This window comes from Cyrtonyx montezumae, unplaced genomic scaffold, assembly GCF_038088225.1.
Source record: "Cyrtonyx montezumae isolate F1298 unplaced genomic scaffold, pur_monq_1.0 scaffold_5, whole genome shotgun sequence".
Lineage (NCBI taxonomy): Eukaryota > Metazoa > Chordata > Aves > Galliformes > Odontophoridae > Cyrtonyx > Cyrtonyx montezumae.
Genome location: NW_027072056.1, coordinates 12,047,559 through 12,068,644, shown reverse-complemented (window position 1 = coordinate 12,068,644; position 21,086 = coordinate 12,047,559). Strand labels below are relative to the sequence as shown.

Sequence of the window (21,086 nt, the reverse complement as noted above, 5' to 3'; positions counted from 1 at the left end):
TTGACAAACTGACTTAATCCAGCTGCCACTAAGCTTCCAGTAAACATTAAACACCAGAGGTGACAGGCGTCAAGGTAAGAAGGTTGCACTGATTCCTAATGCATGTCTGAGGGCTATTTTGGCTTTTGGCTGAGCCCTGGTTATCTTCCTGGCTATCTGTGTGGCTCTAAGCCCATCTGGCTTGTAGGAGTGACAGGCTTCCCCACTCCTCCAGCAGCAGAAGGGGCTGGGGGGGGAAGAGCAGTGCAGTCTGGCCCTAGTAGATGCAAACAGATACAGAAGAGCACAATCAAGACCTGTGAGACTGAGCACACAACACAGCTACAGCAGCTCCTGCATGACCACAGTAAGAAAAAACGTTTCTCACGTTTCTGACTCCTATGAAAAAATACCCTATTTGTGCTCTCCCTAACTTTTAGGAAGAAGCAAAGGCAAATGGCCTTGCAGCTATAAAAGGATTCAAGTGTCAGCCCTTTGTAGTCAGTAGGTGTCCTTTGATGTAGACATTCTTTCCCTGCAAGAAAAACTTCTTGAATTTCCAGCACTGCTGATATCCAAGATGCCTTCATCTTTAATATCTTTTTGTTATCAGGGCCAGCAGTGATAATCTCATCAGGGAGGAGAAATGGAGACAGCAGTGACCACTCTGGCCCCAGCTGCACCTTGGACCCGGGAAGGTCTGAGACCTCTCGAGAGGCAGCACAGCCCTGCTGTCACCCTCTAGGCTCTTCCAGGTTATGCCAAGTGGGGACCTCACAGCATCTCAGCTGCTGAGGCATTCACAGCAGCAGCTCCAGGAGACAGCCCACATCCATGGGCCACCCTGCTGCCCCTTGGCTGGACATCTGCACTGGATGAAGTGAAGAGGCTAGGGTGGCTGCTAGATGAGAGTGGGGAGCCTGGCTGGCATGCTGATCTGGGGTCACTCTGAAGCTGCTGAGAGCTGCAGTGTCATCAGCAGTACAGTCCTCCTTCATCTCAGGTGCCAGCAGGGTGATCTGCAACCAGAAAACTCAGCAGGAATCAGGTTTAAGCCTTCTGTAACATGAGAGTTTGAAGAACATTTCTGGGAATGCTGCAATGACTCCCCACTCCACCTCAGCTACAGGGTTGCTTTAACACTGCAAGGTTTCTCCCTGAGACCTGCCAGCACCCAGCCCCCAAACCCAGGGATGAGTGTCGAGCCCAGCAGGGCTGGCAGGAGGCTCTGGGTGGTGGGAGCAGTCTACAGCAGCACCCTCATTCAGGAGCCTTGGCTGTGTCTCAATGGAGATGTCTGCTTTGGGACAGCCCCAAGCACAGCTGCTGGAGCCTATGTCCCTGCAGTCCTTACCTTCTCAGGGATCTCATGTGTGCTGCCAGGCTGCTCTCCGGTCCACAAACACATCTGGTACATGTGCTAGGGACAGTGACTTGCTTGTCCATCTGACAACCTGCTGGCAGGATGCATATGCAACATCTGCCTGCATGTTTCTTAGCAAGGCTGCTGACACCAGAGTACAAGAGAGCCTGCACTTCAAAATTTGTTCAGAATCTGACACTGTAGCCCCAGCACAACATAAATGTTTAAAAAGAGCATCATCACCTGCCCTTTGCAGTCTGTTGAGCAGGTCGCTGCCAGCATGCTTCAGTAGCTGAAATGCTGCAGGGGACAACAGGATTTTAAATTAAGATTATGACTGCACAGAAGTGCTTCTTTGCATGGAAAGCCTTTTGGATCAAACAAACATCAGATGCAGATTTTAATCTATCCATCAAAACCTCTTTCACCGAAGCATGAGGTCCCAGACCTGGCCATGGCCTGGATCCCATCCAGCAGGCACATGAGCAGATGCCTGCTCGTGTTATGAAGAGGCTCTGTCTGCATCCCGAGAGGGAGCAGGAACCAGCCGTAGACATCCAAGGGCCTAGAGCACAGCACTGGATGTGCTATACTCCTTTGGAGCAGAGTGCAGTTGTGGGTACTCACCCCTTGCAGGCTGAAGCTCTGCCTCTGCAACAATTAAATCCTAGCATGTGCATTGCAGGAGGGCCAGGAGATCTCTTTGCTCACAGAAACACATTTGTCCAAGACAAACAGCACCCGGGCATTGTTTCAGCATGAGTCAACTGAATGGAAACACTCCAATGCCATCCTGTTTTGCTGTCTGGAGGTTTCCCCTACCTCCAGGATGTGCCGGCAGGCTTTGGGACATTTCCTATCTGCTGTTCTCTTGCTGCTCTGTTTCCTGTGTAAGCATTTGCATCCCGTGCTGCGGGAGCCCCGTCCCAGAAGTGAAGCACTGTGCAGTCCCAACCACTGCCCGCAAAGCACAGCCTGCACTGGCAGCAAGCAGGCAGCTGGATAGGACAGAATTACTTCTTGGAAGGTGCTGCATCATTCACCAAAAACAAAAAAGCTCTGTGCACATATCTACATTCTCTGGTGTGCCAAATAGGTAACAGGCATTAAGTCTGAGCACCAACCAGTGACCCAGTCAATCTCCATCCATCTTCCCAACACTGTGTAGGCAGGGGAAGAAGGCACACAGACCTTTCACAGGCGGCAAATGGCTCACCCAGCCCTGGAGGGGTTAGTCCAATGCTCTGTCAGCAGCAACAGCTCAGAGAAGCTCTGAGTAAGCAGAGGAAGGTGGCACACAGGCAGAGCTGGGTGCACAGAAAGCTGTGTAAGGACAGAGGGAAAGACAAGAGGGTACTGAGGACCCCCAGCTGCCCTGCACCCCAACAGTGCTCCCCCATGCTTGATGCTCCCAACCATGGTTGATGCTCCCAACCTGCATGGCAAATCACAGGGCTGGAGCCAGCACCTCTGCTTCACACCTAGGGCATGTTTTTATTTTGCTAGAAGTGTAAAAATAGCAGAGTTTTGCAGAGATGCTCACACTTTGTCAGCTCGCTTTGCTGTTTGGAAGCCCTTGGAGGAAGGATGTGTGAGCCCCTGGAGCAGAGGTCCTGTGGGGGGAGGCTCACCCCTCCTGGGGTGACCTGCTGACGTGAAATACCAGGGACTTGTTTGCACATGGAGAACAAAACAGCACAACAAGGAAAACACAACATAGCCCAATCTGACCCAGAACATCAAAACTGTGCCGACAGAACATTCAGCCCCTAAACACAGCCGGAGAGGACTGTTGTTCCTGGGCTCATCTGTACCCCCTGCTTGCAGCACGGGTCGGGGAGCACAGAGTTGCCTCAGGTCAGGTATTTGCTAACAACATGGCTCAACCCTGCCTTGTCCATGCTGTGCTGCAGACCTCCCCTTCAGCTGAGCACCCTGCAGATTAACTCAGCACCCCCACAGCTGCCCTTTGTACAGAGCACATCCCAGGAGCTGGCCATCATCCCCACTCAATAACACACGGAAATAACACAAGGCTGATCCATGCAAAGGCAGAAACGTGAAGCAATACCACTTCAAACTAATTGCAGGCAAACAGATGCTTACGTTACCCCACTCGCTTAACTCTTACAGGCTGTGCTTCTAGCAAAAGGGACCTGCCCTGTTGGGCAAGGCAGGCTTAAGCTCACAATCCGACACAGCCCCACTGTGGTACTCAGCTGTAGCTGTTCTCTGTATTCTACTTTAAGCTCTAACAATTGGATGTAATTAGCTAGGACTGGATTTACCATTCTGGGCACCAAAATCCTGCCAGGGCACCCAAAGCGGATACAGGAGCCCTCCGTGTTCTGGGTGTGGTGCACTGCACAGCACTCAGCACCTGCTGTCCCTTGCTTCTAGCTTGCTGCCAAGCCCACAAGCCAGGAAAAACACAGAGATGTCTTCTTTCTGAAGTAGGAGCAACCAGAAATGCTCTCGTATGCTCTCATTTGGCTTGGGCTTCTAGGAAACGACCACTGGTGATGAATGGCCACATGGGACTCCAGCAGCTGAGCAGGGATCTCAGAATGGAGACACTATGAAGAAACTAATACCCCAGTAACAGTCTCCCACAGAGCCCTAGCTTCCCCCCACTGCACAGCTCGGTGTGGAGGGATGGCTCCCTGTTTTGCAAGCAGGCTGTCCTACACCAGGCCTACAGAGCAGACTGCATCCTCTGCCACATCACATTTGCTTCAAGCTTAGCCCTTGCCCAAGAGCGTTCTGGACATGCCTTGGCAGGTTCACTTATTGATCTCATTACTGAGGCTTCCAGTAGGGAAAGAAAAGAGGAGAGAGCTCTTAAGCTTTTTTATCTTTCTCTGAGAACATTTCCATTAGGATTAGCAAATCTAGCTGAGCTATCTCAGATACTCAAACTCAGCTTAGCTGAAAAGTCATTAAGGCATTCATGATCTGACTCACACTGGATTGAAACAAAACTGAGGTTCATCCTTGGAACAACACGTTAAGTTAAATCAATTTCTTTAAGTACCAGCCTGGAAAAATCTGATCCCACTCAGCACAGCACCAGTTCAAATATCTACCTCTCTCCTTTCATGCTCCCTCTGAGGACCAGAACATCTCATGACGTTTGAAGATGACTCCACATTCACCCACCCCTCTAACTCAGTCTGGCTGTGCTGCATGTGGCTCTGCAGGGACGAGGCAAGCAGCAGCAGGCAGGGTTAATAAGAGGCACCACGCTGGAGCAGAAGACTGTGCCTGACTTCTGCTGCAGACGTGCTCTGGCAACAAAGTGCAGCATGAGCCACCAGGAGCCACGCCAGTCTGTGCAGGGCATCGGAGCTCCCAGCAGCCCTAGGAAAGCCTGTTCACCTCTCACTGATTCTGCCAAATATCTGCGTGTGTGAACAGAAAATCCAGATCGCCTAGTTGGGATTTTGTCTAGCGCACGTCTCGCACCAGACACAGACAGCACCAAATAAGCCCTGGAGCACAGCTGGAACGAATCCACCGTGAGCACGCTCAGAAAGCAGGCAGCCTGCCTCTGCCAGGCGGCTCCAGAGCTGTGCATGAATGATGGAGCAGCACCAGAACACTGGAAATAGCTGAGGCAGAACTGGCTGCTGCTTCTGAGAGGCTGAAGGTCTCTTCTGGGAGTGACAAAGTCCCAAAGGTACCCTCCCCTCCCTGAGATCTCAACATCTGCTCAGCACAGCACAGGGCTATCTGCATGCTCACAAGCCCAGGTCATCAAGAATCATCCCCCGTAAGCTTCTCTGGGTGAACAACTCTTCAATAAAATGTGCATTGCAACTGAAAACAGTGCCTGCTTGCTGCTAACCTGCCAAGACAAGCACAGGGTCAAACTCTGAAGGACCTACAGGTGCACCACTTGCTAACTGTGGCAGGACCCATCTCCCCAGTGTGCTGGTCATTTTTGGTGTTTCCTTGAAGATTTCTCATAGGTAGCTCAAAACACCATAAGGGAGTAAATGATAGAAGAATGCAGCCTGCTCCACCTAAACCTCACGCCAGTGGGATTCCCCAAATACTAGCTCAAGTATTTTGTGGAAAACATGGGTGGAAATCTAAGAGTATGAGTAAAAAGGGGAGGTGCTGCCTGGGTCTGCCTGGAACATCTGCTGTCTGGGCAGGGCAGTGGTACAGCCCGGACCTCTGAACCCCAACGCACACACCGATGTGCCAAGCTTCAGTCAGAGCACCCGAACAGGAACGGCTGGCCAAACACACCTCTAACAGGTATTTGGTGAATCTATTTGTGGATTAGGCACTTGTTATCAGGAACTTGGCTCTGAAAGCCTTGTGACAGTGTGGGAGAACAAGGAAATCACACCACACTGTATGGTTTGTTCAGACTGGCCTGGAAGTTTCAGATTAAATTCACCTGCAGATATTACAACAGACTGTTTCATCCCAGATTTTGTTCCAAAGACTGATGAGAGCTGAACAGAAAATGCAAAAGCCCCTCTCCCCACACTCATGCCCTGGGCACACGGCTGTACCTGTACACTGGCTGCATTTCCCTGGCAATCCCAATGACAGCTCTCTCCTGAAAGTTGTCAAACTCCTCAAACAGGTCGCGGATGTTGGCCTTGTACTTCAGGTCCAAGTCTACCTGGATGATCTGTGTTATTTCTGAAAGCACAAAGAGTAAAAATGAGTAACATGAGACAAAACCTTAGCCAGCGATTACTGATGGTGATGCAATGAATCACACGTGATGAAGATTTGGTGCACTCACACAGACTCAGCCGATTCAGGGCAGCGATCCAGAGATGACCTCTTTCTCAAGCTACCAACCTTCTGCCATCAGGATGGTACTGCTTCATCCTGTAGGTATGGACCACCACCATGGTTCTTCTCTCACTGCCTCCCGGTGTGGGGGACAGAGTGCTTGCCATCACTGTGCTGCTGACAGCACCACGAAATGGCCCTGCCTTCAGCCTCCAAAGCAACTGCTGGGACTGGAGACCTGACACGAGAGCAACCAGGCACACACTGCTACTTTCCAGCACAGGAACGTAACCTTTCCATCTCAAACGCATCTGTCACTTCGTGTTTGTGTTTCAAGCGAACACTGGGCTGCACAGCAGCACTGAATTTTTTGCAAATCCTGCATTAATCCCAAACTCTCAGCAATTGGCCATATCTAACACACTGTCTGCATTTAAGATGGAAAAAGGCCCATGAGGTTAAGTAAGAAATATACTGCTTAGTCTGTGAAGTATCAAAGCAGAAATATAAATCAAGGAGAAATAGTATCTAAGCTACAATCCAGGCTGTATCTCAATTTAATCTTTTAACTATTCATCATTCGCTACTTGCTGAAGGGGAAGGCCACGCTCACTTCACCCCACAGAATGGCAATCCCCAGGCCCACCTCGTGTTTACCACCACCGTAATCCTCTGTTTGCAAAGATTTAAAACCCAGGCGTAGTAATTCACCACAGGCTAAAGCAGGTCTCGACCCGAAAGCAATTTCCCTCAGCCTTCCTAACTGCCTCAGAAATTGCTAGCACAATTTGAGCAGATGAATAGGCAGAGCGGAGGATTTCTGAAACAGGGAACAAGATGTGGATCCCAAATACTCAAATCTAATTCTCTGGTAAAGCTTTTCCTGAGCGAAGCATGAACCACCTGAGCAGTACACAGCACAGCAGTGCAAAACCCCAAATCCATAACACCACTGCCCTCGGGCACACCCAGACCTGGTCATAGAGCCACAGCTTGCAACTTGTTCTCATGTGAGGGGCAAAGACAGAACTGCTGGACGGAACAGGAACCCCCAGATCTCACCTCAAAGCTACCAAACCCATGGCTCGAGATCAGGAGAAAGACAGCTCCAGCATGATATGGCACAAGCTCAGCCCTAACAGGGAGGAGAGCTGGAGATGTCCGAGTGCTGCAGGGCCAGGGGAATGCTCTGGGCACCGTTCCCAGCCCTGGCCGTGGCAGGGAGCGTTCCAGCACAGCTCACCCCAGTGCACAGCAGCCTTCAGCTGGCTCATCGGGTTTCAATTAAACCAACCACAAGGCACGTCATCTGATTGTTCTCCAAAATTACAGATGAGCACTAACTGCAATTAATCACAACCAAGAATGAAAGCTAAGCTTGGGGGGAAGCTCTCAGCCCCTGTCTCCTCCATTTTCCCATCCCTGCCTGCTCCAGCACCAGCACCCTGCTCTGGACCCCATGCTGGGCTGGCAAAACCCTGCAGGGAAAAACTAACAAATTAGACAGAGCACAAAGTACTTTCCTTCTTTTTCTTCTACTTTTTATTATTTTTTTAAGCATTAACAAAGCATTAACTGAGACAAAGATGAACATGGGTAACACTAACCACCACGCTGCCAGATGTAGACTGCACGAACAGATTAATGGCTGAGATGAATTCTCTGCGATTGCTGCCTGTGCCTGGCAAGGGGCCAGCACTAATATTCATGATTTATCACTGTGTTTTGTCCTTACACCAAGCACTTCACCCTGACTGCTACGTGGGGGTGGAGGAATCACATGCTCTCCCCTCTTTGGCACAAATTGCTTGGAGGGGTCCAGCTGGAAACGTGCAAAAACAATGACAGCGCTTTGCTCGGAAACTAAGTTTTCTAACTTTGTCACAATATATTTTACCCTTTACTCCATTCAACTGTGGTACTTCCAGTCACTGCGCATAAAGGGGAGTAAAGCCACTCAAAGCAGAGGAGATCTCCATTATTAGTGACAGTTTTATGACACAGGCTGGCCCCACTTAAAGCCTGTAATATTTTTCTGTAGCCTCCTAACAGTAGCCACAGAGGGCTGCAGCCTGCAGGCTCTGCTCACATTCCCACTAAGTCATATGCCTTGCATACTGGGACACACCACCCCACGAGGAGGATGGCTGCAGTGCTAACTCAGCACACAATGCCTGGCTTTGCCATGCCAACTGGAACCTTCCAGCTCAGAGCCTCCCTCTGACTGGTGGAAGACTGGCTTAAGGAGTGCCTGATCCCAGAGCAGGGCCTGCCGTGCTGGAAGCTGCTGCTCTCCTGCTGTGCAGAATAAGAGCCAGCAGTAGTGCCCAAGGCATCTCGTACTGGAGCTTGGCTGCCAGAGGAGAGGGGGAAATCAATGTTATTTCAAAACAGGAGAGATGCTGGTACCGAGCCACTCTCATGTGAGCACTCCCTCTTTCCCCTGTGAGCCTCAGTCCAGCAAAGAGACACAGACAGAAGTCACTTCCAGATGTGCTGGCATCCAGAGTGCTCCCCTAGGCCCTAGCAGAGTGGTGCAGGCATGAGGACAGGTGCTGGGTGCATACCCAGGGGTTGGGTGGGTTGCTCTGAGCAGTGCCAGGAGCACCTCTGGCATGAAGGAGCTTCTGGAACAAGTCTGATGCAATGCATCCCTCAAGAGCAAATCACTCTCCTCAAAAAAAAAAAAAAAAAAAAGGCAATTTACCCTGAGTAATTGGGTGAACGTGCCTGGCAGCTGAGGTGCAAAGGAGGAGGAGTTGCTCTGGCTGATCCAGATGGAGCTTGAAGGATGCTCCTTGGCTGTGCCTGCCCAGCAATGCACAGGAGCTTTATTTGGCAGCATTTTGCCTTCTCCTGCCCCTGTGCCTCTACTACCAGTGAGCACTGCCTAGCTGGCACTGCAGCAGCCAGTCCAGCAGCAGGCAGCTACCATGGTCACTCCAAACTCATCTTCTACCCAAAACAAGCCAGATCGGGAACAAGGGCACACCGCTACCTGCAATCACCTCAACCACACCACTCTGCAAAAGGGGGGAAATGAGTGAAAGTAATAACAAGTTGTGTCAAGTAACAAATAATGGAGAGCTGCCACATCACAGCACAAAGTCCAGCAGTGCTTTAAGACAGCTTCAGACCAAAAGACACAAGAAAACTGAAGCAGACTGGAGCTGGTGCTGCTCTCCAGCTATTGATGGTCTCTTTGAAGGGCTTATGACAGGCTAATCAAGGGATAAACGTGGAGAGGGTGGCACACAGCAGCACTACACACCAACCTCTCTGCACCTTCTCTGCATCACAGCAGCAACATACAGGACCAGAGGCTGGTGCTCAACCCACTGCCCTGCAAAGCAGAAGATGTGAGATCAAGCTGACATTCCTGATTCCCAATGGTGCCCTGCCAACCAGTCCTGGCTGGCTGCACGACCCAGGCAGACGTAGTGGCAGGCAGGGATAGGCAGTATTGGCTGCAAACAGCTCAGACTTCTCTGCAAAGAGAGCAGTGGCTGCAGCCGGCAGTGACATTGCCCAGCCAAGGGACAGGAGTGTCCCCTGCTGGCTGCCCTGACTCCCAGAGTAGGGGTCTGCAAATGCTGGGCACACTGGGACAGCTTCCTCTTCACTATTTCCCACTGCTTTGAGTTTGTCTCTGACTCTGCTGATGATTTTTGCCAGCCAGAAGTTACTCTCCTAACAAATGAGAGCTCCCTGCTCCTGTGCAGCTCTGGGCACAAGGCTCTGCACAGCACCTGCAGGCACAGCACAGCGCCTGCATGCTTGGTCCAGGTCCCAGCATGCTCAGAAGCAAAGGCAGAGCTTGGCTGTGGACAAGTTGGACGAGCCTGTCTGGTAGCCCAGCAAAGCCAAACCTTGGGCCCAGCCTCAAATGAGTGCAAGCCCTGCTTGGGCTGGTTGCAGTCAGCCTTGACCTCATCAGCACCATGTGGCTCTGCAGAGCTGATGTGCTGGCTGTGAAACCCAGATCCTCCAGTGGGCCAGAGGGACATGGCCAAGAGAAATACCACCCCCACTAGCAGTGCTAAGGCCGGACATAGGCGCACTGAACAAGGCCAGCTGCTGCTGAGAGCCTACTGTCATAGCTGCTGCAGGGTCCAAGGGCAATGCAGTGCCAAGCAGAAACGTCAGAGCCACAGTCAGCCAGATGCGGCCACGCACGCTCGCTTACATAGCCACACTCCACTCCTCTGCCTGCCCTTTGTTAGAGGCTGCCTTTGTTTTGCTCACCCTGCACTCCTGTTCTCCCCAGCAGCCTTCCCTCTGCTGTCACAGAGCTGTGAGCGCTTCCTGTTTTGTTGTGTACTCCCTTTCCAGGCCCTGTTTTCTTGGCAGATGAAGTCTGCTCCTCCACTTCCAGTGTTCATTACCACTGCCCCCCAGTGAGCCCTACCCTGGGGCAGGAGGTGAGGCCAGGATGAGCATATGTGTGTAGGAATGTGACTTGCTGCCATCACATCTGGGCTATGAGCAGGGAGCACAACTAGTGCTGCTCTGCAGCTTGTCTTCTCCAGAAATAAACAGCCCAGAAAACCTGCTTCAGTGGGACTGGCCAGCTTGGCTTCCAACCTCCTGGTTCAAGGCTGCCTTTCCAGCCATGCCAAGCACAGGAGCAGCTCTGCTCTTCACAGCATCCTTCCAGCCCACTCTGCCTGCCCTCCTCGCTGGGGCTCTGCTTCTAAGCAGTCTGGAAGCAGACCCCAGCCATGTCCCTGCCTCCCTGCCTGGCTCACAGAGCAGCAGGAGGGTGAGGGCCAGATGCACACCTGCAGGTGTGGAGCCAGGAGCATGCAGGAGTCAAAGGAGGACGTTCCCAGGCAGGCAGAAGAGCCCTGGCTTGCTAACAATGTCATTAAGCAGATTTCTCTAACACCTATTATGCATCCAGTGGAGCAGAACAGCAGCTCCTTCACAGCAATTCCTGCCTATCAGCTAATTAAAAAATTAGGCTGTCTGCCAGTGAGACAACAAACCCCTGCTACACACACAGCAGCACTGGCACAGCACAGCAGCTGAGCAGCTCTGGCCAGCAGCCCCAGCACTGGGGCAGGCAGCAGCCAGGACCCCAGCAACACTGCTCCACTTGCTCAGCATCTCCATCCCTGGTCCTGCATCCTGCCTGGCTCCAACCCAAGGGACAACATTTACGCCCCCCAGATCTGCAGCAGGGCTGGGGGCACCCCACAGCTCTCGGGGCACAGCTGTCACACTGCATGCTGACTATTTATTACACAGTGCCACAGGAGGAGGAGCATGAAGACATTTCTTGGAGCTAGAGCTAAAGCAGCAGGAAACCTTATAATCAGACAAAATAAGGTTTAATTCCAGGTTGCCATAGATTACAAAGCAGCATGGATGGCAAGCTGTAAAGTAATGGGCGGGTGAGACGGAAAGGGAAATCAAAGAGATACAAGAAAATAAAAGCAGTAAGATAAATGATCTCACAACAGTGGGGGAAGGGGCTGCAGAGCCACAGATACTATCTGTTTCTACTTGCAAAATCCAAAAAAGCTGAGGCGGAGCCACCAGTGAGATGTGGGGGCCATCAGTGCCCTGTCCCCAGCTGGCCCAGCTCTGAGTAAGCGTGGGATTTCAGCACAGAGTGAGTCCCAGCACCTCCCATGCTCTTTCCTTGCATAACCAGAGAGAGAAGAGTTCCCCCCCATCTCAGACCATCTCAGAAGGAAGCTTCCAGCAACCCCCCCCACCCACCAAAACAGCTGCCCCAGCCAGGCCAACACAAGCCCTCGTCTCTCTGCAGGAGGTGAAATCACCAAACACGCCTGCCCTGGCCTGACAGATCTAGGACACCCCAAATAACGGATGCCAGCCCTACAGTGAGGAGCAGCTGATGGAAGTAATGAGAAGTGACGCACCCTGAAAGGCTGCGGCTATGCCGGGCCGAGTAGGGATGGAGCAGCAGGACACGGGCACTGGGGCTGCCCTGCACCGCTGTCCCAGCACCACACCATCCCCAGCACAGCCTCCCTGCGAGCAGCAGCATGCTGCCAGAGCAGCCCCAGCACTGACAAGCGGCCTGTGACACTCGGAGCAGATGGGCCCTGCAGCTGGAGGCACGTGCTGTGCCTCTGCCACTCCTCAGCCTGCAGCCTTCACCTGAGGTTCACTGGAGGCGAGCTGCTGCCTGCTCCCCAAATGCAACACACAAGCAACTGTCAAATCACAACAGGATTACCCCAACAAGGAACAATGGCTGGCACTACCGCCCTATCGATTCTAAACCCATTTCTTCAGCCCCTTTTCCTCGCTAGCACTGCCACACACAAGTTCACTCAGAGACCGAAAGAATCTAACCACTCCTCATGTGGGCGAGATGCAAAGCAGGGAGGAGACTGCGAGCACACCAGACACCATCAGCTCTCCCTCTATCCATGTATAAATTGAAACATTTTGCCAGAAGAGTAACCCTTCTGCTACTGCAGCATCCCATAGGAGCTGTGGTTTGGGAGCACAGGGCTCTGGAGCCACAAAAATGGCTCCAGCACAGACCCACATTTTCTCTGCCTCTTACCAACATCTCCACCCCTAGAAAGCATGGTCAGGCCCGGAGCATCTGGGATGCAGGCACTCCAATGCCACGGCCTCATTGGATGCTCTGACCCAGCACAGCTCAGCAGAGACAGCAGCTCTTGGGGCAGCAAAAGGCCACAGCGAAGTGCTCTGAAAATGCTAATTAAAATTTAATAATCATTGAATTATGCAGGTAACCGGACAGCATGCAGGGTGTTGCTACACAGCTGACAGAAGGAAGAGGAGGAGTGCATGCTGCTGTCTGCCAGCCTCCACATTACAGACCTTTGATGCTTGTCTGTGTGTGACACAGGTTATTGCTCCGTAACTCCCTGCAAACAGGTGCTCGAGTGAGGAACCAGCACCTGCAGGCAGTTCTCTGCATTCCAGGGGCAAACAAAGACCTGCAGACCCACTTGGGCACTCCTGAATTGCAGCTGCACATGCAAATCCTCTCTCAGGCACAAATCTGTGTTATACAAAGGTAAGGTATAACATTTTTGAGATACTATACCTCTGCTTTTACAGAACTGCACTAACAGAGGACAACCACGTTTGCTTTTCCTGATGTTTCTGCTCAGAGCACTCCTCCTGGACCCCATCCTTCACGGCTCAATGCAAAGGCTGCTCACCTTGCCTGCTGCCTCTCACTGACTGCAGGGACTGCTCTGAGTGCTTGGCCAGGCTCGTGCCTTACCTCTGGCCACTGAAACGTGACCAGCGCAACTGTGGGATCCTGTCACTGCCTGCCTCTCCCTGCGGGGGCTGAGATCACTGCTGCCACCAGATGATGCAGCAGGGCTTGGTGCAGTGTTCCCTACCCTGCCCTCTGCCCTCCCCCAGCTCAGCTCTGTGGGAAAAGCACAAGCTGCAGCTCACAATGGCTGCTGTGTCCAGGCTGAGACTCCCAGAGCAGTTGCAAGGCAGATAGCAGTTTCGTGGGAGATTGTCCCCTCCACTGAGCTGGAGCCAGCAGCTGGAGCCTGTTCCAAGCCGTACCAATTCCCAAGTGGTTTGTGGCTTTGTCATTAACAGGCAGTTTGGACAAACATCGTTGCAATCTGGTCTGCATTTAATAACCAGGACAACTATAGATAATAAGCTGGAGAAATGATCTGGTTCAGAGTCCAAGGCCAGGGGAGACCACTGGCTCTTCCATCTCTTCCATCTCCATCCCAGGGTTGCAGGCTACCACATCTCAGCAGTGCCTGCAATGCACCACCCAGCTCCTACTTCTATCCATTGTACCTCTTAAAGCAAACACTGCCATCAGTGACTTTAATTGTGTAGTCAGAAGCATCACCCCACAATTTCACTAGTGAAAATTATGTCAAGTATCTTCTCACCACGTATTTTCTCTTAACTGTTTCCCAACACACGTAGCCTCTTATTCAGATTCTGAATACTTAAATAAAGGAGGCAATTTACTCTCTTCCCCTCCTCGCCCCCCATGCTTTCCAAGTACTTAAAACTGAGTAAGTTGAGTGATGTTCACCTCCTGTCTGCTAGCTAGACACCCTTATCACAGCTTCACACCTGATGCCGGCGCTCAGAGCCTCCCACATGCACATGTGTCATGTCTAGGATGCAGCAGACATCAAAGAAGTAAAGAGGCTGGGCACAAGGAGGAAGGAACCATCCTGTTGAGCTGCTTTCCTGGAGATCTCCAAGCCTGATACATGCTCATAAGACATTCTGTTAACTGAATAAACAACACATTCACATTCCATCCTGCTCTGAAGTGTCCTTGTGAAGATATAAAGCCTCATTAGCAAAGCAAGGACCCATCCTCTGTGTCACCCTGCTCTCCATGGAGAAATCCCAGCTGCAGCTCTGCTCAGCTGCAGCCCATCAGCTTCAGAGAAGCAGGGCTGCCCTTCTCCCCTGCCCACCCAGAACAACACCACGATTAATGAGTCAGGGCTTCTCAAGCACCTGGAAGATGCCACGTGAGGGCTAACCTCTTGCACTGTGGGAACAGCACAAACCCAGGGGCCTTTTCTACTCTGTGCTCACCGCAGCTTTTGTCAGGGCTTCTGCCTCCATGCTGGGCTGTCAGTGGGAAAGGAAACCTGAGGGCTTCCCCACACCCTGCTGGGTGGGGAGGAGGGAGCTTACTTACAGACATGATGCTAAACCCCTCAGGAAGGCTGCCAGCTGCTCTTACAGCTAGGAAACCCTGCTGTCTCCAATTTGTCAAATGCCATCTTCAGTCAAGTTCTGCTGAATACCCTAACTCCACATGACACATTACCTCCAAGCTGCTTTTCAGAGATTCCCCTGCAGCTAACAGACACAGCTCCTCTGGTCCAGTCAACAGAGATGAGCCACAGAGATGCTTCATTGAGAACGTTAGCCATATAACTGCAGAAACTTCAGACAAAATTCACTTGGACTTCACTTTTTCATCCTGTCCTATTTTCTCTTTGCTCCTTCCCCTCTTGTTCAACACAGTGATTCTGCCAACAAACAGCCAGCAAAGCCAAGGCAAACAAATTCTGCCTGTGGCTTCTGCAACTGCATCTCCCTTTCTGGCTCCCAGATGAGCTGTTGCCTTTGTTATTTGGACAACCCAGCCCAGCTGTGGAGTGCTGACAGCACCATGAAGGCAGCCCATGCAGGGACCAGTTCTGCCATGAAGCAGCACTGCTTCTTGTTGGAAGGCTCACTGCCAGGCACCTGTGCCTAAAAATCCTCCCCAGTACATAGCTGCAGCAAGAGACAGCAGCTCTGAACTGCAGAGCCTGTGTGATCACTCAGAAAGAAGAAAGCTGCTTTTTCACTGGGACAACAGGGAAAGGGTTTCCTGGATGACAGTGGACACTGTGAGAGATGAGCAGGTACAGAGAATTCAACACCAGAGAGAAGCAGTACTTACAGTGCTGTGCTATCTCCAGCAGCATGCCCACAGAAATCACAAAGCACACATGCTGCCCGAGCTCTGACTGCTCTTCCCAGGCGTTCTCCCTCAGCCACATGGCACTTTGGCATGAGATGATCTCATCCAATGCCAGAAAAAATGAATGGAAATGTAGTGGGGAAGTGAACTAGGTGGAGTAACATCTGTTTTTCACATGCAGCCAGGATGTGGCTGCAGCTTAACATGCATGAGTTGAAGAGGCAGCAAGAGGAAGGTGGATGCTGCTGAGATAGTTCTCTCTGAGAGCTTTGGGGCTAAGGGCTGGGATCCTAAGGCTTACCAAGACAAAGCCCTGTAGCATCAGGATTACAGAGAAACCAAGGCAAGGTCTTTATCCTGAGCAGGGGCACAAAAGGGCTGCTCAACTGTGGATTGCTTATCTGTCTTATTCCCTGCCAGTCTAGTTTCTCTTTCTAGCCCAGAGACAGCCTCATCAACCCGAGCTCTACAGATCCCAGGACCGTTTCATTCCAGCATCATCTTCAACTTGGCAACTCTCCTCCTAAATCTGAGCCCTGCCTGTCCTCTCTGTGTAACTTTCCCATCACTTCTCCATCGCAGAATCGCTGAATCGCACCATCCCCACCCCCAGCCCCTTGGGTTTGGCCACGCCACATTAAAACAGGATTTATGTGTCGCAGGCACAGCCGAGAGTTACGCAGTCTGCACTTCTGCACGCTGCATACCAGCTCCCCAGCTGGCTTAAATCAGGTTAACTCCACCGATGTAAGACATTTAAGGCAAGAGTCACATGATTTACAGCAGCTAAGAGGCTGTTACACTATAGTTTGGCAGCAGCAGGTTTTAGATGCGAAGTTTTGTGGGCAAGGATCCAAAGCAGCAGTGAAAAGCAGAAGAGCTGAGTGGCACAAAACATTTACTCTCAGTGCAATATGCACACAGCCATGCACATGCTCTACAAAAATCTTTATTAAAAAAAAAAGCCCGACTACGGTTCAGTTTTTGAGCTGCACCATCACCACTGTGCAGCTTCAAGCATAGCTCCAAGCTATGGCAGGACAGAAATGTCACATCACCTCAAAATTATGAACCAGGGAACCCAAAGCCAGGCAACTTAAGCTCAAAGGTTGCAAGTCCTCAGAAAAACCTTCAGATGTTGATACAAATGCAAACAAAACATGAGAGAATTTAATATTCAAATCACAGCCTTCATTTCTGCTGATTTCTGATATTAAAGCTTGCAATTAAATCCAGCTCCCACAAAAACTGGTGCTGAAGCTTGGGAGCCAGCCACACCTGCAAAGACGCAGGGTGAGGTGGCACTGAAATGCACCAGGAGAAATGCTAGAGCTGCAGTGTAGCTTCAAACACTTACCTTCCACCTTAGCAAAGCGGCTTCTCCCAGGGCTTGGCTTCCCAGAGAAATGAGGCACGGCCAGGAGGGAAGCAGAGAGCACAGCACCATTCCCATACCATGCATGAGTTTTCAGGGGGGCAGTGGATGTGTAGCCCTCCCCATCACAGCTTTTACATTTGCACATAAAAACAGGTAGGTAAAAACACAGACACAGCAGAAATGCCAGATGTGCTGACCTTCATGCAGCTCACATCTAAGGTGGCTGAGCTGTAGTGGCGATGAAGAAGCAAGCACCCAGCCCGACCTGCAGACCCAGAGCAGCCCTTGGGCACTGCCAGTCCTCTGCATGCCTCTGCTCCTGCCAGGCCCTGCTGCATGACTGGGAACCAGGGAACGGGCTGGGAAGCCCTGCCAGGTCATAAATCACCCGGTGCTGCAGGCACCCCGCACTGCATGTGACCTCCCTTGCAAGGGAAATATAAATCAGCCTTACTAGCAGCTTCTGAAACAAAAACTAATCTCATGAAACCGTAAAATGCTCTTTAAACATCCTGTGTGCCAGAGAGGCCGTTGCAAGCTCCTGTCAGACTGACAGACAGCAAGCAACATTTTCCCGAGACAAAACCGCCCACAGTTGGTGAACTGAGGAAAGACATCTCAGAGTGTCTGAGCAGCTTCTGGCTGGTACAGTGTGTAATACGGGTGCTGCACACAGTAAAGATGCAGCAGAGGTACCGGGGCGAGTGAACTAGACAGAATTAATACTGTCATTTGTATTCAACAGACTTCAAAGCACTCAAGATGCAGACATCACTAGACAAAAGAATTACCAACAGCTAATAAAGAGCTGGGTACAGCACATTCACTTCAAACCACAGAATAACACCATAGCCAAGGTTAGATGGGACCTCTCCAGCTTGCCCAGTCTTAGCCCTGCACACAGCAGGTCACCCAGAGCTCAGGCCATCACCCACTGCAGCTTTAAGGACCTCAAAGGATGGAGACACAGCACACTCTGGGCCTGGTCACTATCCTCACTGGAAAACAGTTTTTTCTCATGTATAAGAGGAATTTCCCATGTTCCAGTTTGTCCCCATTGCCCCATGTCATGAGTGACATGCAGCCACAAAGCCAGCATCCTCCACATTTAGCTCACAGCTCAGCAAGAGAAAGGCTTTGCCTGAAATTTGTGGTGGCAAGATTGCAGGAAATGTTATGCCTGGGCAGCAGCCAGCACAAGCTTCTGCTCCGGCCGCAGAGGAAGCGGTGGGTGCCAGCTGAGCAAGCCGAGGGAAGAGCGATGCCACTGGCACGCAGCAGGAGCAGGCCACTGCCACGTGCCCAGCTGTGCTGCTCATAGGCAGCCTCAAGTGCCTGCAGCACAGTGCAGCCTGCAGCTGTACCTGCAGCGTGCCAGGCATGGGGCTGGGTGAGCTGGGGGCTGGTAGGGCGGCCAGGAGCAGTCTGCTGCCTTCAGCACGCGCTCAGCAGATGTTTGGGAAGCAGCTGCTGGATCCTGGAGATGTGGAACATGGGTGAGCACGAGGCCTTCCAGGTCTCCAGGGAGAAGGGCATCTGTCTGCTTCTTGGATGGACGCCATGCAACTCAGGAAGGAACGTGATGAATGGGGAGCACATCTACAGAGGGAAAACTTGACTCCTGTTCTCGGCAGCATTGAACCTCTGAACTCAGCGGCTGTTCCACTTCCAAACTGTGCTAGTGCTGTGCCTTCACCAGCACAGCGGGCAGCCTGCTCTAGCAGCAGGGTGCCATGAGGAGCACTGACACCAGAGAGCCCCCAGCCACTGCATCCACCTGCCTGTGCCCCACAGTAGCAGGGCAGTGGACGCAGGCCGTGCAGCGGGGTGACCCAGGCCTCTGCCAGTGCCCCTGCAGTGCAAGCTTGGTGCAGTGACTCTCCCCAAAAGGATGGTCTGGGAACAGAGGAAGGAAAGCAGTGTCTGCTCCACTTCCTCCTTGTCTGGCAAGCAAACGCTGTTTGTGAAAGCACAGTGGCTACAGGACATACCAGGGCCCAGAGAAGGCCCCTCTGATTTTAACTCTCTTGCAGAGAGCTTCCCAAATGGCTCCATCTCAGACCTGACCCTGTGCAGAAGCAGCCCGGCGAACACAAACCACGCGCCCCACACTGGGAGTGCCCCCACGGGCAGGGCTGGGGGAGCTCTGCACAAGGGCTCAGGTGTGCAACCTGTCCTGCTGAGCAGAGGGCACAGACCCCTCACACCGTGCCCTCTGCTCAGCCCTTGCGCTGATGTGCGACTGCTCACATTCAGCACTCCACTTCTAAGGGAATAAACGCCAAGAGCAACAAGATCGTCGGCCACCGGTCTTCAGGAAAAGCCTCCAACCTTCCTCCCAGCCCTGACCTCAGTGTAAGAAAAACAAGCGTGACCTACAAAATGGGAGAGATGGGGAAGGCAGCAGCAGTGCTGGCTGATCCAAGGCTACAGAGCACATAGGTCCTGGGAGAAATAACTGCACACAGCTGGGGAGGAAAGTGGGGCAACTGAACCAAGCTCCTTTTGCCAGCTGCCTCATTTTCTTGCAGATTTATTGTTGATTACTTGCTTAAATGCAGTGAAGACACAATAAAGAAAGTGATCAGGGGCTGTTAACCAGCAAAACCTCCCAAGAGCTCACCAAAGCCACAGGAAGGGAAGGTGCGCTCAGTAACAGCACTGCTGACACGGGTGAGCAGGCAGCACCCTCACTGCACTGCAGCACGAGGCACCTCTTTCTGCTGACACAGTGAGGGGAAGGGAGGCTGTAAAAACGCGTGACAAATAACAGTGCTGCATGTGGCCAGGCAAGCTCCAGTCTCGCCTTCTCTAACGTCTTGAGGTGTGAGGGCAGCAGCAGCCTGCTGCATGGCACAGAAACCTCCTGCCATCCTCCAATGATGGAGCCTCTTTTCATAGAAGTCTGTTAACTCTGCACTCCACACAGCACACACACACAGGCCGTGCTCACAGCTCAGCTGGGGCTCACCTTTGGGCATGATCCGATGCATTGCGACAGACAAGAAGAAAATCGAGTCGCTGTAGTAGGTCCCTGATCCCGCACTGAAGTGCTTCTGCATGTCTTCAACGATTGGAAACAGCTTCTCAGTCAGCTCGTTGACATCGTGGATTATCACCTAGGAGAGACAGCAGGAGCGCCATGACACCCAGCTGCCCCCAGCAGCCCCAGCTCAGCACACAGGTGGGAGGCTGCAGAGCCCCAGAGCTGCCTGCTGCTGTTCCAGCTGTGCCTGCCACAACAGGCAGCTAGGTGTAGGGGGACAGGAGGGGAGGGTTTTTATGGCCACTCTGTAAAAGTGAGGCAGGCATAGAGAAGCTCCATCAGATCTGCTCAGCTGATGTTTTCCCGCAGCCCCTGGTCCCAGCTGCTGACGCTGCCTAAATGTAACCACAAAGCTGGCCTCCATATGGAGTCAATCAGAGAGGTGACAGCTTACCCCAGGCTCTGGCATCCTGCAGCTCTGAGGCAAGCCAGCCCACGTCATGCACCCTGAGGACCGAGACTTGCTCCCTGCCACAAAGGCAGGCTGTGACACGGCCAGGAACTGAGCCCAGATCTCCTGAACCTCAGCCCAGCAGCGAAGAAAGCTCCACAGCATGTCCTCACTGGGGCTGGGAGGAACAGAAGGGCAGGCCACAGCGAGCTGGGGAAAATCCAGACATTGAGCAGTTACTGCAGAGCTGAGCATCTCTTCTGGCAGGAGGTGAGCCCATGTGTGGTGGAGCTTCCCCATGCTGAGCAACAAACAGCCAAGGGATGGGGTGTCCTGTGCCATATCCAGGCAGGTAGCACTGCTATGGCCAAAACCAGGAACCCCAGGGCACACAGACCTCTGGCACTCCTGTGGTCTGTTAGTACTCTTGACAGAGCACAGGGAAACTTTTAGAACAAAACAAAACCTTTGCACTCTGGCTACAAACGACCAAACCAAAAACCTCAGCAGCCCGCTGCACTTAGTTTTCAGGAGTCACTTGGAAGCTCAGCAATGAAGCAAACCACATCCGCTCCAAAACCAGGAGCAACTGTAAATAAACTGTGTCAGCTAATGAAATTTTACAAGCTTATAATTAATTTCAGCCCAAGTCAGATGAATGGGAACTCTCTTGCAGGCCGATGCTCATTACTACACACGCAGAAGGGTGCAGGTCACTGAATC

At 52.0% G+C, this 21,086-nt stretch overlaps 1 protein-coding gene across 1 annotated transcript in view; it reads right to left on the bottom strand.

The window, feature by feature from the left end:
• Positions 1 to 21,086, bottom strand: part of XXYLT1 (xyloside xylosyltransferase 1) — a 33,336-nt gene that overhangs the window by 9,644 nt on the left and 2,606 nt on the right. The window contains exons 2-3 of the mRNA XM_065748109.1: positions 19,898 to 20,045; positions 5,872 to 6,004 (exon numbers count right to left, since the gene is read on the bottom strand). Of these exons, the coding sequence (XP_065604181.1) occupies positions 5,872 to 6,004; positions 19,898 to 20,045 (281 nt within the window). The remainder of the gene's footprint in view (positions 1 to 5,871; positions 6,005 to 19,897; positions 20,046 to 21,086) is intronic.